At 44.5% G+C, this 18657-nt stretch overlaps 1 protein-coding gene across 3 annotated transcripts in view; it reads right to left on the bottom strand.

The window, feature by feature from the left end:
* Positions 1-776: 776 nt before the first annotated feature.
* The window catches only part of NRF1 (nuclear respiratory factor 1), a 143132-nt gene continuing 125251 nt past the window's right edge, over positions 777-18657 (bottom strand). For 2 of the 3 annotated variants that reach the window (XM_032761720.2, XM_032761719.2), the window contains exon 11: positions 777-1072. In XM_032761720.2, coding sequence (XP_032617611.1) covers positions 909-1072 — 164 coding nt within the window. In that variant the 3' untranslated portion in view covers positions 777-908. Of the gene's footprint in view, positions 1073-12146; positions 12204-18657 lie in introns of all 3 variants that reach the window. The other variant, XM_058426662.1, reaches the window with a different exon arrangement.

Genomic DNA, 18657 nt, shown 5'->3' with positions numbered 1-18657 from the left:
TACACGCACGCACTCCTCAAACCCCTAATACTTCTGTTACCTTCAGTTCATATATACGAGCAATTCAGGACTGACCTTAAAACCAGAGCAACATTTTAATAGTCATGAGATCAAGAAGGATTCCTCGGAAGGAGAGGAGATGGGAGGCTGAGGCCCGGGACCTTTCAAGACATTCATCTGCCTGTGGCAAGGTCAGCACCTGGGCCAGCCCGAGGAGCATCTCAGCTGGCAGACCATGCAGCCCCTGGACCTTGCAAGCACATCTCTGACCCACCCCATGCTGGAGCCTCTTTCCTCAGGTGAGTCCAGCAGGGAGAGTTCTGTGTGGCCACTGGGAGGCAGCTTTGGTGAAGGGCATGGTCACCTCCGCCTGAGTTTGTCAGTAGCTCAACGCATGACCCTGGTATGAACAAAAACTGGGTGACTGTGTCTGGCCACGTACCCTACCACCCACTAAACTGGGTGAATTATTGTTTCCACAGCTCACCTTGATTTCATACAGATAATTCCATGCGGGTTTCATACATATATATATATATGTATATATATACTTTATATATATGTAAATGTGTATGTTCATATGTACACATATACATATATTCACACTCACACATACACACACATAAGTATACACACACATTTCTGCAGAAAGAAGTCCTGCCACAATTTGGCTTTTTTGGGACAGTGAAATTGACAATGCAGTTTCTTCACCAATCCCAGAAAATCAAGAGTGGTGCTTTAAAAAATGCAATTCCAAAATCCGCTGTCTTTCTTCCTTTTAAAAAAAAAAAGGTTAACAAAACTTTTCTTCCAAAGTCGAGAGACTTAATTCCATTTGATTGCACCTCTGCAAACGTGTAAAAAATTTTGAAGTAGACTAGAAAACGATGCCATAATATGGCTGTATGTCACTGTTCCAATGTCACCACCTCCACAGCTTGGCCGTCCATGGTGACTGCGCTGTCTGATATCCTGGTGGTCACAGGGGCCATGGCCACCTGCACTGGTCCGTTGCCCTGGGCGAGGCTGGTCACCACAGTCTGGTACATGCTCACAGGGATCTGGACCAGGCCTGGAGAGACAAAGAGAAGACCATTGGTGGGGCTCAGGCCCAAGTTCCCGGATGCTGGCTGGACGGGGGCACCCAGGTCTTGCCTTTGAGGTATGGTGGTCACCAGCCTCAGGTGATCACGTACCCATGGCCCAGGCACAAAGACATCTCTTTCCCACCCCATTAAAATTTTTTTCATTAATTTTTAAGATTTATAATTGATATATAGTAACTGTTCATGTTTGTGGGGTACAATGTGATGTTTCAATGCATGTATACATTGTAGAATGATCAAATCAAGAAAATTATCATATTAATCTCTTTAAAGATTTATCATTCATTGTGGTGACAACATTCAAAATCTAGCTATCTATCTTGAAACATAGACTACATTGTTATTCGCTACAGTCACCCTACTGTGTAACTGAACACCGGAACTTATTCTTCCTTTGCACCTGCTGGCCAACCTCTCCTGCCCCCCTCCCCAACCCTTCCCCAGACTCTGGTAACTATTATTCTACTCTCTACTTCTAGGAAATCAACTTTTTTCCATTTTAACTTTTTTTTTTTTTTAAGAGACAGGGTCTGGCTCTGTAGCCTAGGCTGGAGTGCAGTGGCGTGACCACAGCTCACTGCAGCCTCGAACTCCTGGATTCAAGTGATCCTCTCACCTCGGTCTCCTGAGTAGCTGGAACCACAGGCGTGTGCCACCATGCCTGGCTAATAGAATTTTTTTTTTTTTTTTTTGAGATGGAGTCTTGCTATGTTGCCCAGGCTGGTCTTGAACTTGTGGCCTCAAGTGATCCTCCCACCTTGGCCTCCTGAATAGCTGGGATTACAGGCGTCAACCACCAACCCTGGCCATTTTAATTTTTTTAAAACAGACTATCAGGAAAGAAAAGTTTGGAGAAATTGTGGAAACATGCGTTAGGGTAGGGCCTTCCCAGCTTGCCGTGAGAGGGCCCTGCCTGCCTCCGCATCTAGGAAGCACAGGCCCGTCAGGTGTGAATGTCCCTGGCCTGTCTTCTCCCTCTCAGAACAGACCACTATTACTTTTCTTTGATATTTGGCTACACTGCCTTCTTCAACCCTCTTTCTGCCTATGCTTGTCTCTCTCAGCCTGAAAAGAAAAAACTTGTCCCTCTCCTATTCTGTCTTCTGGCCACTGCTCCATCTATGTGCCTTCCTTCATAGTCAAGCTTATCTATTTATTTATTTTTAAAGCCTAGGTCACTTGTTTCCTGATTTCTAGATTTCACACACCAGTAAAATGTAAAAACACATTTTGGGGTCAACTTAAAAAAAAAGACTCCAGCTACTCCCTAATATCACTATTATTTCAGAGTAGAAAGGATGGCTTAAAGGAAGAACCACATAACCTCCATAAAGGTAGTCCTGCCTAAAAAGGGAAAGCTGATAATATATTAAAAAAAAAGGATTCCCAGTGAGGCAGTAACTAATACATACATCAATCTGTCTTCCTTCTGAAACTAGAATTACAGTGAGTGAGGAAAAAAGGATATACCCGAGGGATGTCAACATTTTTCTGGAAGATGCAAAGCAAATGTGAAATGGTTCTGATTGAACAGAGAAGTGGAAGGGGCAACTCCTGTGCTCACACAGGGCTAGCACGTAGAGGCCTAGCTACTGCAGAAAGAGGGAAATGAGGCTAAAAATGAGAATGAGGGGAAAGTTTGAATTTAATTGATTAGACCAACTCCAACATCCAGACCCAAAGATCTTTGCTGACTGGGCCTCTGAGGGTCACCCACTGTATTGAGAAACTGACCCAGAGAGGCCCCTTTTAGTTCTTTTAGACATTTAAACCATAGGCTACTTTGATGAAGACAAAAAGGGTTGTCAAAATATTTTCTAATGCAAAAAGATCAAATATAAGATTTTCTTTTCCGATGTTAAATTGTATGTAACTTTTTTCTAGGAGGAAGTTTTGCCAGTTTAGGGATAAGGGGTAAGCATTTGATGATGCAGTGAGACTTCATGAAATGAGACGCTGTTCTGGTGACACATCACTAGAAACCCTGGCTCCTCTGGTGTGCCCTCACACAAATGGAAGACGTGGCCAGTCACCCCCACACTTGCAATGCAGGCCTGAAAGGAGGAGGAGAGAGGCCAGCCTCCATGTGCATGTGGGCATGGGGGAAGCAGGCGGAAGGGCCAGGCCTTGGCCTACAAAACTGTGGGCTTCAATTTCTTTCAGCTACACCTTTGCAAATTGCTCTTAATTGTCTTTAATTAATCTCTCTTTCAGTTCACCCCTTCCCAGTCACTCAAATTATCTTTATTATTATTTGTTATTTATTTTTTTAAATAGTGACGAGGTCTCACTATGTTGCCCAGGTTGGTCTCGAACTCCTGAGCTCTAGTGATCCTCCTGCCTCGGCTTTCCAAAGTGCCAGGATTACAGGCATGAGCCACCACACCCAGCCAAATTATCTTTCCATAATGTGTTACTCCCCTCATCTGAAACATTTAAATTCCATGGTTTTTAAAAGGTTTCCAAAGCTTACAACAAAGTTCAAATGATTTAGCATGGTCTTCAAGGCCTCTCATGATTTGCCCTGGTCCATCTTTCCAGTCTCATCTCCCTGACTCTCTCACAGGTGCCCTGTGCTCTAGGTGCCCCCCACCCCCAGACTACTCTCAGTTCCCCCAGTCTATCAGCCACACTCTTTTGGGCCTTTGCTCAGGTTATTCATGAGACAGACTTATCCCCCACTCCTTCCTTTCACACTGGGGTGAGCTTTTCCTCCTTGTGGAATCTGTCCCATCCCAGCCTTATCAATGCTGGAGCAGCTTCCTCTGGATTCACAGGAGGCCCAGGGACAGCCATGGATAAGCCAGCTGGGCCAGTTGATGCATGTCTGCAACAGGCCTTCCCACTTGACAAGAGCGTTCTTTCAAGATCAGGCCTGGCTCTGGCTTATTTCATGTTCCTCACAGTATGAAGTACAAAGTGTGCCACAAGTTGCTATCAGCATAGCCTCAAGGGCCATGTACTGCTGGCCTCAACCAACGTGCAGCTGGGCCCTCTCCCCAGCCTCTAGACTCAAGGCATGGGCCTGAGTATATATATATATATGTGAAGATTGTATAACCCCGTCAGTTCCCCGCCTCCTCCTATCACGATCATGCTCTCCTCTGGTCAAAACAGGCAAAGTTAACGAACTCACCCAAAATGCCCAGTGGTAAAGCCAAGACACCTGTGTGTTCCTCCAGGGAACCCACATACTGGCAAGTAGCAAGCAAAACCAGAAGCAAAGTTCAGCCTCATTTCACTGCTCTTGCCTCTGGGCTCCATTCAGTTCCAAAAGCTCTAGGCTTGGGGAACAAGTCCCCTGCTGTACAAATACAGTGACTACAGTGTGCAGGGACATCTTTTCTAACTGTGAGCAACCATCTGGGTTAGGGCTGGTGTGAATAGAAACTAAAAATTGTCAAAGTTAAATTTCTTTCACCCTGGCTGTGATGTGTTTGGGTTTCCTATGATGTGGGCCCAGGCCCAATTGTTTTTTTTTTTTTTTTTTTTTTTAATTTTTATTTTTTGAGACAGAGTCTCGCTGTCGCCCAGGCTGGAGTGCAGTGGCGCGATCTCGGCTCACTGCAGGCTCTGCCCCCCGGGGTTCACGCCATTCTCCTGCCTCAGCCTCCCGAGTAGCTGGGACTATAGGTGCCCGCCACCTCGCCTGGCTAATTTTTTGTATTTTTAGTAGAGACGGGGTTTCACTGTGTTAGCCAGGATGGTCTCGAACTCCTGACCTCGTGATCTGCCCGCCTCGGCCTCCCAAAGTGCTGGGATTACAGGCGTGAGCCACCGCGCCCGGCTAGGCCCAATTGTTAAAATAGTTTTCATAGTATCACGGAAGATTTTCCCCAGAATAAAATGAAGCAAGGTTCTAATGCAAAAATCTATCTATTGGCTGATACTGCCATTGTCAGAATGATCTTCTGAACATCTGACCTGATCTTGCTGTTCTCCTTCACAGTTCTTCAGTGGTTTCTAGTGGCCCACGGGATATAAAGTCCAAACCCCTTTGCAGGTATTTAAACTCTTCACGTCGGCCACTGTCGTTCAGTTAAGCCTGGTGATCCACTAATCCCCACTCATTTCACACGCCAGCCAGATGAACTACTTGACTGAGGTTCTCCAAGCACACACCTTCATGCCTTCTGCCTGGAGGGGGGCTCCTCCCCAGCCTCTCTCCTCCCCATCTTGGGTCCTCTTCTCCGATGCTCCTCCTTGGCTCCCTGTACAGGCTCCTTGGAGACAGCAGCCTCATTCATCCTCACTGCTTGCATGTCTTGTCCCCAAGGAGACCGTAGATTCCTTAAGGGAGGAATTAAGTCTCCATCTTTGAGTGGCCAGCAGTCAGCAGGTGCTGGAATGTTTTTTACTACCATGAATGAAACCTGCTTACTAAGATTTAACTTGTGTCCCTTCTAGGGACTGCGTGATTAAGGTTGGTGAGCCTTAGGGTGATGAGGCTGTTTTGGAACAAGAGCTTCCAGCCCAGAAAAAAAGCACCTTAAAAAATACTATATTCAAGACTCACCCAAATAAAGCTGTTTTTGAAAGATTCCATCTTCTGTACTCCACCCCAGACAGGGAAGCAGCATATTTGGCCACACCTGGGTGAGGAAATGGTCCCCACCCAAAGCTCCCAGGGATGAGTAACTGGTGAGGACAGCCACACAACTTAGAAGGACGGGAGAGGGAGGCCATGATGGGAGTCATTTCATAACCTCGCGTGCCTTGCAACTCCAATTCCGCTATTTTCTACATAGAGTTTCTGTCTACTGCCACCTTAAATAAATGCATGACCATCCCACTGTAGGGATTTTAAGACCTCTCTCCCTCTCACACACAGCCATTTTGACATGGGATTAGATTAAATCGCCTCTGTGTCTCTGACCTAACAGCCTTCATGTCCCTGGCAAGGGAAAGGGGGAGGGGCTGGAGGCCTGGAAACCCAGCGTGCACTAAGTCGGGCGGCTGCCCTTGGAAGAGAGATGATTAAATGCTGAGGTACAGTAATCAGGCTGGGACTGTCCCCGCATCTGCTCAGCCTGCCCCTGATTAGCCCTAATCTAGAGGCGCATGTTAATCCAAGCTTGTATTCTGGGTCATTTTGATTGATTAAGCAACAGGAAGCCGTTCGTGTTCTACTTTAAGGGGTGGAAGTGCTCCTTTTTCTTACAGGGCCCTTGTAGAGTCCTGGTAATGAGACCCTTGGCCTCAGTAAAGCCCCTTTCCGAGCCCTCTCACCCCCGCTGCATGTCACTTGACTTCTGCTGAGACCCTAGAGAAGTCCACAGGGCGGGGCTCCTTCCCTTTCACAAGTCAGAGCCAGAACCACGGGCTCATCATAAAGGCACATACTTCTAATGTCCTGAAGACTTTAGTATTTCAGAGCTACACACCACCTTAGAGTTAACTCAGTTTAGTAAATACAACCCGTCTTTTTATTTGAACTCAAAGGTAAACATAAAAATTTTATTAAAAAAAAAACAACAAACCTCAACACAGATCAAAGGAGGACTGATTTTGTTCCCCAAAGGACTGAGTTTATGGTAAAGTCAGGGGCCCAGGCCTTTGATTTGGGAGTCTTTCCATATATTAGAATGTCCTTAAACACTTAACACCAGGGCCAAGAAGGACCCAGAAGGGAGAGGACTGTCCTCTTTGGGCCCCCTGCTGCTTTCCTTCTCAAGCTTCATGGTAAGGTTTATAGAATTGGTCAAAATGGAGAAAAGGTCAAAGGTGACTCAGAAACTTCAGGTACCAACATAAAGATTTCCTCATCAAGCAGCAGTCGGACCCAAATCTCTGGAAGAACTGGCTGCAGGACCACGTTTCCCTGTCAAGGACAATGAGGCCTGATGTGGCTCTATTTTTTTATGTTATCATTCTTGAGCCAAAATGGTGAAACATGCTTTTCCCAAGTCTCCTCTCTTCCCAAATAAATGGCAATAACATTCTTCTAGTTGCTCAGGCCAAAAGCTCTGAAGTCATCCTTGACTTCACATCCAACGCACCAGCTGATTCTCTCCCTTCAAATACAGACCCCAAATTCAACACTTTTCCCCCTGCCTCCCTGGACAGACACTACCATCTCTTGCCTTCCTTTGTAATCACCCTACTTTAGCACTTGCCAGAGGGATCTTTTAAAACTTCCATACAAAGTGATGCCTCTCAAATCACATTACATGGGTGGCAGATTATGGTATCTACTCATAAGCCTGGCCTTGCACGCTGCAAAACAAGGGGCCATGAGGTTTTACAGTGGTCTGTCTCTGATGGTGGCACCAGGGGAGCACTGTGGTAGACCATGGGCGCCAATGAGAGTTGCTTTAAAGGTTAGGGTCACAGCCTTGCACACTCTGGATTTATCATTCATGAGCCAATCTACTGTATTCCAGATCTCTCCTGGGGCAATGAGTTTCATCACTTGGCTATTGTGTAATGAAATTTACACACATAAACATATGTGCACGTATCCGTGGAAATGGAATTTATTTATTTTATTTGAGGGAATTTATTTTTCCCAAGGCTAACTTCTTTCAGTATTAAGTATTATTGGATGAATAAGTATGTATATCATGGTTAACATCTTAAAATATTGTTTGGCAAAAGCCATCCCATCCCATCAAAAAAATTACTTTGCTTTCTTCTATCAGGAAAATAAAGTCCAAATAGCTAATAGTTGAAGGAGTTTATGTAGCCTTTCCTGCAAACACCCTACACTATACCCTCATTACAATAACGTATCCCTTGGAAGCCATGTGAACTTCCTCAAGTCTCTCTGTCTGGAATTAGGCCCTGCCAGTCTCAGGCCAGTTCTTCTGGCAGTTTCCACATGGTTCATGGGGTTGGCTCTGAGGGGACAGCCCACCTGGTTTCTCCCTCCTGTGACTTTACTGCCGCCACCATTCATTTGGCTCCAGGTATGTGCTGACCTGTTCCCAAGGAGTTGCTGCTTTTCTCTCTATAAATCTGCATGCTTGCATTGTTGGCAGGACTGTCTTTTTTTTTTTTTTTTTTTTTTGAGACGGAGTCTTGCTTTGTTGCTCAGGCTGGAGTGCAGTGGCGTGATCTCGGCTCACTGCAACCTCTGCCTCCCAGGTTCAAGTGATTCTCCTGCCTCAGCCTCCTGAGTAGCTGGGATTACAGGCGCGCACCACCATGCCCGGCTAATTTTTTTATTTTTAGTAGAGGTGGGGTTTCACCATGTTGGTCAGGCTGGTCTTGAACTCCTGACCTCGTGATTCACCTGCCTCGGCCTCCCAAAGTGCTGGGATTATAGGCATGAGCCACTGCGCCCGGCTGAGGACTGTCTTTTAATGTTGAGCAACTTGAACACAGTAGGTGCTCAATAATTGAATATGATATGAAAATGTATCATTGATCATACTCTTCATGAATTTCAGAAACTTGATGGTACTCCCTTTAGTCTTCCCTCCACAGACTGAACAGCCTTAACACCTTTTACTCTGATTCAGAATGAAGTCGAATTTTCTCCACAACCACATTCTCATGGTGCTGTAGATCGGGTGCATTGTATGTGAGAAAAAGTAGGCTGTTTATTTCCATTAAAGGCTTCCCAGTCAGAAAGACCTACATGTGAATCTTGGTTCTGCTGTTTAATGGCTTGTGAGCCTGTTTCCTCATAAATATAAAATGGTGATCACTCATCTCACAGGGCTGCTGAACTAGATAGATGGGATGACACATTAAAATCTATTACAGTGCTTGGCACATAGTAGGTATATAATAAACGCCACTGCTTTTCAAAGATGACTTTGAGTACGCAGTCTGATGGAGTCTGGCTGGGGTCACAGATGTTAGACTAAAGCTCTCGAGAAACAGAAAGAAAAGCAGAGACAACACAGATCTCCTTTCAGCAGTGATCTTCTCCTGCCAGGAAGCACATCATTCACCAAAGGCCTTCAAAGATGTAAAGATTAAGATAACAGCCATGAAATCAGGGCAGATGGACTGGCAGGCAGCTTCCCTTCTGAAACACAGTGATGGCCAGAACTGGCACTGCACATGACGTAGATGAAGTGGTTGCTAATTGAGTGCACTGGTCAATAAGCAACCAGGCAAAACCACTCCTCAATATTAAGAATGTGAAAAATACAATCAGGGCAGTATGATGTGATGTCATCACCCTGATACATTTCTGAAGTCCTCCGGAAACTAACAGGCTTAAGCCAGGCAGAGCACAGGGCTGCAGGGCTGTTGAAGTTATCCAGCACCATAGCTGGCCCTCTTCCCCTCACCCCACGACAAGATAGAGCAGGACAGCCTGAGGAAGAATGGGCCTTTCATTTGCCCTCACAGTCTGGGAAACCTTTGGGAATTGTTGTTTGCTGTAACTGAATCTTTCAGCCTGAAGGCCTTCCAAGTTGGTCATGGAAATATCTTTAGTTGGGAGAAAAATATTGACGGCTGTTGAGAGAAAAGGAGAGAGCTAAACAAATAATAAACATGACAGTAGGTGGAAGAGAAATAATTCTTAAAACCCAAAGGGAAATTTACATTATGTAATGCCTCCTTTAGTTTATGAACATGAACGCTAACCATGTATATCAAGGAAATACTGGCCCAAATGGGAACTGGGACCATGATTAGAAAGGAAAGGAATACATGAGTAAAAAATTAAATTACGGATTATATTGCTTGAGTTTTTAAGGAGCCAGCAAGGGTTATCTATAGGTGTTTCTAGGGGTGACAGGCAGGAAGGAAGTCCTTTAAAAATCTTCCATTTACAGGCCTGGAAAAATATTTACATCAGTGGCTGACGTCTAAGGAAAGCCACTATATGAAGAAAAACAGGCACGGTATGTGCCAGTATAGAAGTGGAAGAAGGTAACAGGAAATCAGTAAAGAAGCTAGTCTAGCAGGCAGACAGCAGTTAGACAGGCTGAGAATACCAAGGACTAGATGGAAAGAGGACATACGTAGAGCAAGAAGAGGAAGGTCATGAAGAGAATGTCAGTATCAAACAAAAAGGAGGTCCAAGTTAACCTCATGATAGTAGGGCAAGCGGGGAAGAGAAAAAGCGTTTCTTTCCCAGTGGTTCTGTTTCTGTTCTATTAGCTGCTTTTGGGACATTTAATCTCCCTTTTCCGTGTTTCTTAAGTCCAAGCTTTTGGGTACATTTGGGGGATTTATGGATTAAAATATGTCTTACATCTGGCAAGTACTGAATATTCTCATGAAGCCAAGAGCAGCCTCACAGGTGCCTTGGTGCACAGGGTGCTTTTCAGCACTCAAAGAGTTTTCTTCTTTCTTGCTGGACCATCTCAAGACTACGAAAAACTGCTTTCTGGAATAACATTCAAAGGAGTGACTCTGGTTGAGACAGGGTCACTCTATCTTTTGCCTGATTTTGCAGACCACCAGGAAGCTTTTCATGCCCCTCATCCCATAAGCCAAATATTAAAACTGAATTCATTTTTACTTTGTTAGTAAATGTATCTCAAAACCTATTTTGGAGATACAATGTCATGATTTCTTCTTGAAATCACTGGAGATGCCCAGGAGCATTATGAAATCAGCATTCTGTGTTTCAGTATTCAGAACCACCATGGTTTATTATCCTGAAAATTGAGCTCCCAATGTGGGGATGAACCAGCTAACTGCAAGACCTGTTGACCCTGCCAAGGCGGCTTTAAACTGAAAATGGCAGGACAGAAAGCGTTCTGCTAAAGCTTGTGGAATATGCATGTGCTCTGGAGCAGCGGTCCCAAGCATTTTTGGCACCAGGGACTAGTTTCGTGGAAGACAATACTTCCATGGATGAGGGGGTTGTGGGGGATGGTTTCGGGATGAAACTATTCCACCTCAGATCATCAGTTCACAATAGGGTTCATGCTCCTATGAAAATCTGACGCCGCTGATTATCTGACAGTAGGTGGAGCTCGGGCGGTGATGCTCGCTCACCTGCCACCCACCTCCTGTGGTGCCAGGGGTTGGGGACCCCAGCTCTGGAGGACATCTGATCTGACTGTACAGAGCAGGGCAAGGGGTACCCAGTAAATTCCCAGAAGAAATCACTAGGAAGAAGGGTGGGAACAACACTCAGGTTGAAGTCTGTGTCCCAGAGGATAGAGTATGGCAATATGCAGAGTGCACCAATATTTTAAAATGGAAAGTGGAGCCCAGATGACAAACCTCAGAAGAAGACAGTCACCAGGAGCCTGCAACAGTCAGGTGCAGAAATGAACAGCAGGCCCACTCAGGAGTTACTCAGAGTTAGGGAGGGAGATTTATCCTTCTGTTATTATTATTTTCAAACTTTTTTTTTTTTCTTCAAACTTTATGATGGAAAATGTCAAATAGGCATCAGGAGAGGGCGGAGAACAACGAACTCCCATGTGCCTGTCATCCAGCCCCTACCTCTTCTATCTGAGCAGGGATACACTCAGGCAAGGAAGCTTCCAAAGATGTACTCGTGACTTTTCATCCCCTCACTCAGCATAATCTGTAGAGCACCATTTAGGAAAAAAAACACAAAAAAACTAAAACTTTTTAACAGCATATAAAGGGCAGAATTAAATTTGCTCTAGGCAGTGAGACACCTGAAAAAAGCAGATCAGTAAGTGGAAATAGACATTAATGGGGCTTTAGAGTCAGATGGAAAGAACTCTATCCCAATAAACTTCATCAAGTTTTTCTCCTGCTTTTCCTATCTGAACTGTACTTAGCACAGCCAAACTGTTAATGGGGACAAGTTCTTTATAAAAGAATCCCAACTAGAGGTGGGAGGATCACTTGAGGCCAGCAGTTCGAAGCTGTAGTCTGGGAATAGCCACTGTACTCCAGCCTGGGTAATGTAGTAAGACCCTGTCTCTTAAAAAAAAAAGAATTCCAGCTAATAAATGAAAAGGAAACATTTAACACTAGAAAAATCAGATAATCAATGGTTACTAAAACTATCAGGTGACCGAGTGAGGGGGACTGCACAGTAGAGGAATCCCACCATCCATGCAGGAAGCAGCGCCTGGAATGACAGCCTCACAGTGACTCTATCCTCCAGCTGCTTCCTTCTTTCCCCAAAGATGAACCCACCTGTGGCTTTGTCAGTCAGGATCCACTTGCGACCTGCACGATCTGCCATAAAGAGGCCTGACAATAACACAGAACTGTTAAAAAAAAAAAAAAAAAAAGCACCGGGCAAGATGGGCCACCAGCCCCGCTGTGGCGCTGCAGCCTCCCACGCACATCCGGTGCAGGGTGCACAGCCTCGCTCCTTCCACCCGTGAGGAAAGCCTTTGGCAAGCATGTCAGCACCAAGTGCTAATGTGCACTTAGACCACCAGATCTTAGTTCAGTTGAAGTGAGAGGAGGTCATTTCCCTCATATTTCCCCATCGCCGTTGGAATTTGTGATGTGATTTTCTTGTAGCAGACTTACCTTCCTAATTATGTCTTCTTTAAGCTAATATGAAAACTAATTTGTATTCCCTAAGTACCCAGCAGCTGGGTCGGGGGGCGGAGGAGATGGTCCAGGCTTACACTGGCTCGCTCAGAGAAATTGCCCAAGGATTTAAAATGTGTCACGAGTAATCTGCGTGACAGATAATCTGTAGGTAACAAGTAAGAGTTGACTATATTCACATTTGTAAAACCAACAGGCCACTTCTGTGTCTTAGGACCACTATGAGGATAAATAACATCATGCTTACATGATTTAAGTTCTTGAGAAAAAAAGACACTGTCTAAATTTGAAGTGGTATTGTTAGTTTACGTGGGCTTTCTCCAGGAGTCAAAGCAACTGTGTAGTAGCTACTAGACACAGACAAATGGAAGAAGCAAGATTAAAGGCCCTGTCCTTGGTCCCAAGAGTTGCTGGAAATGGAAAGTGTTGGCAGCCCAGCGTTCCACACCCAGCAGCATTGTCCACACAATGCACAACTTGTTTACACACTCTTGGCCCGAGTGTTCACATGCCCTCTTGTTTTACTAAGGTGCTCGGTTTAATGAGAAAAGGACTGTCTGGTCCAACAGCAGGGCTGTGAAAGCTTATTTAGGAGAAGGCCAAGGAGAAGGTCAGCTGAAAGTGGACATTCCTAAAATTAAATTTCCTTCTTATTGTTATAATTCAAGTTTTTTTTTTTTTTTTTTTTTTTTAAACAAGGGGTAGGAGTAGGAAAAGGACATGAAATCCTTGGAGAAAAAAATACAAAAAGGTGAAAAAGAACACAGTCTAGGTATCATGGCTGGAAGGAGTTGTTCCAGAAACATTGAGGCAAATTTCATTTTTTCCCTCCAGGACTGCAATAGAAACTCCCAGGCTTCCTTAAGCAGTCGAGGCATTTCAAGAGGTTCAGACCAACCTCAAACAGTGCAGTCCACTAGAGCTTCCTGTGATGATGGGCACGTTCTGTTTGAGTGCTGTCCAACACAGTGGCTACAGAGTGCTTGAAATGTGGCCAGCGTGACTGAGGAACTGATTTTTAAATTTTATTCTGTTTTAATTAAGTTTAAATAGCCAAAGCACAGCTCTAAAACTTTCCAGAGCTTCCAGTGTGCCAACTCCATATCATAAATGTGCCTCTGACAGACAGACACATACACTCACACTGTGTAACACTCTTAAGAGTAGCCTTTGTTTAAATGGAAACTCAATCTAAATTGGATGCTTTGTATTCACCTAAAATATAGTTTTCTGGCATTTCCCTTATTTAAATCACAGGTTCTTTCCTTTACTGCCGTACCTCATCAACTTATTTTAACACCCTCCAGCCCCCCCGCCAGGCCTCTGCATAAGAAACTATCAGCATGTGAGAGCAATGTAGTGTAGATGCACGTTACAGTGCTACAGGAATAAGGAGAGGATGGGCTGGGCGGAGTCAGAAGACTGCTGGACGCCTCTCTAGCGAGCCAATCTGATAGCATGGTCTTTGTAGTCTCACTCACAGCAGTGTCTCGGTTTCCATATGTAGACCCCTTCAATGATTCTCAGATCCAATTGCTAGGCTTTATGATGGCAAAGTTTTTTTTTTTTTTTTAATCAATTTCACTTAGAAAATCCCATTTAGGCTCTGAAAATCTCTAAATTGGGGCCTTTCTAATAATGAAGATTTGGTGTAATTATAATGTCACAGGCAATTGTGCTGACAAAGCAAAACCAGTATGTCTCCTTGCCAGGCCTTTGCTCTCAGTCTGACCAACAGGAGGAGAAAAGAGGCTTTGTCAGGAGCAGATGTGCATTGGGAGGCCCCAGGAAAGCAGATCTGTTGAATGAAGCAGGTGCCACTTAGACATTCACTTCACTGACTCCAACCACCACCTCCCCTTCATTTGATATCCTGCTCTTGGCAGGAGGATGGAGAAAGAGCATCGCACAAAGAGGAAGCATGTTTATCCTGTTCAGATTACTGCTTCTGCCAGGCTGCTGCTGCTGTTGGATTCTGCACATTTGCTCTTTATTAAGCAAATGTTAGAGCTGGGTGCTGGCAAGTGAATCCCTGTATTTACACAGGTAACCTGAGAGCCAGAGGGCCCCAAACCATCCTGGCTGTGAGGGACAAGTAATGAGTTAATAACAGTGCACTGGCATTCCTTCAAAATCCTAATGGAAGCATAAATAAAAAGAGGAAAGTCCCCTTTACCCAAGAACCTGAAAAACTTTATAAGAATTTTTCCTGTTCTAATATTGATTCCTGTGTGAACGGTGATTAATGCCCTTTTTACATGCTCAATTAAAACCCACTTTTCCATCCATGTATTGAATAGAAATGACTCCAATTAAACTTGTCCAATTACGGCTCTGGATTTGGTATGCCAGAAAAAAAAAATCCCTTTACAGAACAGCGCTCACAATGACAGGCACAAGATTCAGTCTTGGTTTATAAAGAGCTGGAATAATCTAAGACCAAAATCTGCCTTTACATACAAAGACTCAGAAAGATCTGCGGACCTAAAGGGAAGGAGAATGAGACAAAGAAGCATGTAACTTGGCCTTGAGGACACGTGGATGGAGAGGAGACCACAGTCAGTGGTGTCCATCTGCCAGATGGCAGGGACCTTCTTGGGAATCTGTCCGGAAGCCCTGACCTGAGTTGTCTGCTCAGAATGCCCCTGGCTCAGATTGGTGTTCTGTTCATAGGATGGTGTGCTGGCTCATCGAGTTTCCCCAAGCTGAGAATACCCAACACAGGCAGACCAAAGAGTAAATGAATTTGCATCTATTGAAGTACAGAAAAACAAAAAAAGAGTACATGAAGGTATGCCAACGGGGCTTGATTCCCTTTGGGGCCCTGACATGTCGACTGGAGGTATCCAGTCTTTCACATGAAAAGTATCTAAAAGCTACATCTGAAGGACATGGTAATGGCTTAGATGAGCACTAAGAATAAAGACTGACAGCTACTGGTCTATCATCTCATTGTAAAGGCCCTCTATGTCCACTTTTGATCTGCAGTCTTTAAGCCTTCAAATAGCAGAGCTTAGGTTAGCAATTCCTGGCATACAAATGATGAATGCCTGAGGCCACCCCAGGTTATAATGGTAGAGAGAGAATGACACATCCCCTTTGGATGTGCAGACCTAAACCCACAAAGAGGGACAGGAGATACTCTCATGAGGCAGTGCTGGTCTTTCTGAAGGTGTCCACAGCTCAGCATCTCTGCAGGAGGCAAAGAAAAGCATCAAAGAACCCTGGCAACTGGAAATCCCTCCAGCTATGGGGGGTATGCCTGAGGAGGGACAGGAAAGGCCTGGTAATTCTAGAGAACAGAATCTCAGTATGCCTGAGGGATATGATGGACTTCCACCAGGAACACAGGCTTCCTGAAGTAGGGATCCTTGTGGGAGATTCACTATCACCTCTCTGTGGATGAAGACTCACTGGCCCTGGCCCTAAGCATGTGTGCCAGAAGTACGAAGAGTGAACCTCTGAAGGTTACTTCCCTTCCCATTCAGTGTGAGTGATTAATCATTATAATGGTAATAATCATAACAGCAGTTGTAACAGTAGTAGTCAACAGTTACTGCATGCCTCCGATGCCCCAGCTGGTAAAGAGAGTAGGACTGTAGTCTCTGCTACCCCTCAAATTAGTGCCATCAACACATCTTCCAGGATGGGGGAAGATTGGGGAGTCAGGAAAACTGCCACCTCTTTCCAAGAGCTATTTTGGAAGGCACTTTGGACTTCAGGAGGTCATTATGAAGACAAGGAAGGAGGACACGTTTGAGAAGTGAAGAATCACCACTGAGCTGTCCCTTCCCCTCCTCAACACCATGAAAAGGTTGGGTGAGAAACACACATGGGGCAGAGAACTGTACCGCTCTTTGAGTGTCTAGAATCAAGAGCCCCAGTGAACATCTCTGTGCTCCCATTTTTCAGTAGCAGCTCTGTTTCACTGTGAAATCTGGAATTCATGCAATAGTCATGGCTCCTGTCAGCCTTGTGACCCGCCAGGCTTTGGATATTTGATCTTTTGGCGGGCTACTATAAATCCATTAGAGCACCTGGCTGCAGATACCTGTAGCCTAGAAGAGAAACTTGCACTTGTGAGGAATCCAAGTGGAAATATGCACATGGCCTGAGTCATGAATAAACTCACTAGGAAGTGAGTCTCGGTGTCGCCACTGTCTCCGGTCTCAGGTTTTCCTGCTTGGACTCTGCAGTGCATAAAAATAGATCAGTTCTCCTCGCAACCCTCCCACCCTGCTGTTTACTGGCTGCGGATTACTGCAGTCACATGGGTAGATTTTTTTTTTTTTTTTTTTTTTTTAAAGCAAAGCCATGCTGTTTATGAGCTGAGAAGGTCACTGGAAGACAAAGCTCATGAAGTATTTGTGTTGTCCTCCCCTGTGCAGAGAGGGTACAACTTGCCAGCAGACCACAGTGTTATTGATATAGCCCTTAGATCAGCACTACCCAATAGAACTGTCTTCAGTGATGGACATGTTCTGTATCTACAGTCCATTAAAGTGGCTACTAGGTACATATGCCTGTTTACATTTAAATGTGAATAAATTATAATTAAATTAAAAATTCAGTATCTCAGGGCATATGTGGCTATTCAGCATTTGAAATATGATTGTGACTAATAACTACCTTTTACATTTTATTTCATTTTAATCAACTTGCATTTAAATTCAAATAGCCACATGTAGCTAACAGCTATCATATTGGACAGTACACTGATTTAGATGTTAGGTTTTAGTATCATGTTTTTATTTGCCTCTGCTAAGATTTACCATGAGTCTTTGACTTCTAAAGTAAAACACAGCTGCCACCATTCCTTAAAACAATCCTGCAAAGGAGTCACCACACCAAGTACTAGCATAACCAGATGAATAATAAAGGCCATGATTTTCATTTGTATTATGCCTTCTTTACTTCCTAGGTAGGCTAAGCTGGCAAGAGGGAGTGAAGGGGAAGAAGGGAGTTTCAATGGGCAGTAGAAAGAGTACTGGAGATCTGGTATGATTTCTAGTCTTACTATTTAAGAGCTGACAGATCCTGGGCAAGTCCCGGTTTTAGCTGCTTCTGAACAGGGCTCAGAAGATCTGTTCTACTCAGTTTACTGGGTGAAGGTAGAATAATGCAGACACTGCTTAGCCATTTGCAAGGAGATGATGGTGGCAGTGGTGGTGGTTGTAGCAGTAGTAAAAAAACAAAATGAAAGAATGGACAATGAAAGGAAAAAGATGAAGACCCTAAATAATTACGCTCAATGTGTATAGCCAAAAGGCAAAATTATAGCCAACTGAAATGGTTATTTTCCTGGTATGACATCTACCAACATGCTTCCCAGAATGAAAACGATTCATCTTAGAGAAAAGTTAGCTGACTTAAATGGGAAAGTCCCTGTCTGCAAAGAAAGTCTATTTCCCAGGGGGGCGTGTGGAAGACACTAAGAGACACTGCTGTCCCAAGGTGCTGCACCACACACTGTTCAGTTCCCAGGAACAGCCGCCAGCTCCCAGCTCAGCTGGAGCCACAGGCAACGCTGCATACTCCCCTTACTCCTCTTCATTTTGATCCACAGCTCACAGCTCTCCTTATATTACAAGAAGGAATCTTTTCAGGTCTAGGACTATCCCCTCTTCCCCCTCTATTTAAAAAAGACCTATGATTCCAAAGGAGAAACAGCTGTAATACACATGAATCTTCATTTGCTTTTTCTTACAGAATAGGCGATGCCTCAGCGCAGTCTGAGACCAGCACTCTAGTGTCTTCATTTTCTATCAAGTCATTCTATCAACAAGGGAGTGGGTGGAAAAGACCATTAACCTTAAAAGAGGGCAGCCTAAAAATCCACAGCTACCAGCTGTGCTGCTCTTTGGGGACCTTGAAGATGAGAGGCTTGTATCCTGGGACTCACAGCTCACACAAAAAACAGTTGCTTAGGGGCTGCCTGCTTCAAGTCCTGAGGCACTGAGCTTACCATCTTTGGATGAAAGCTACAAATAGTATCACAGTGTCATAGAACACAGCACTTTTAAGGCTATTATGCTTATGGTGACTGAAAATGCACTCTTACACTAAGACTATTTAATACATTCATTTATTTAAACTTTAATTAAAATAATGAGGCAAAAAGTGATTTAGTACACACTGGAAT

The sequence above is a fragment of the Hylobates moloch genome, unplaced genomic scaffold (assembly GCF_009828535.3).
Source record: "Hylobates moloch isolate HMO894 unplaced genomic scaffold, HMol_V3 SCAFFOLD_1, whole genome shotgun sequence".
In the NCBI taxonomy this organism is placed as follows: Eukaryota; Metazoa; Chordata; class Mammalia; order Primates; family Hylobatidae; genus Hylobates; species Hylobates moloch.
Note: the sequence above shows the minus strand (reverse complement) of the source record. Positions and strands in the feature narration are given on the sequence as shown.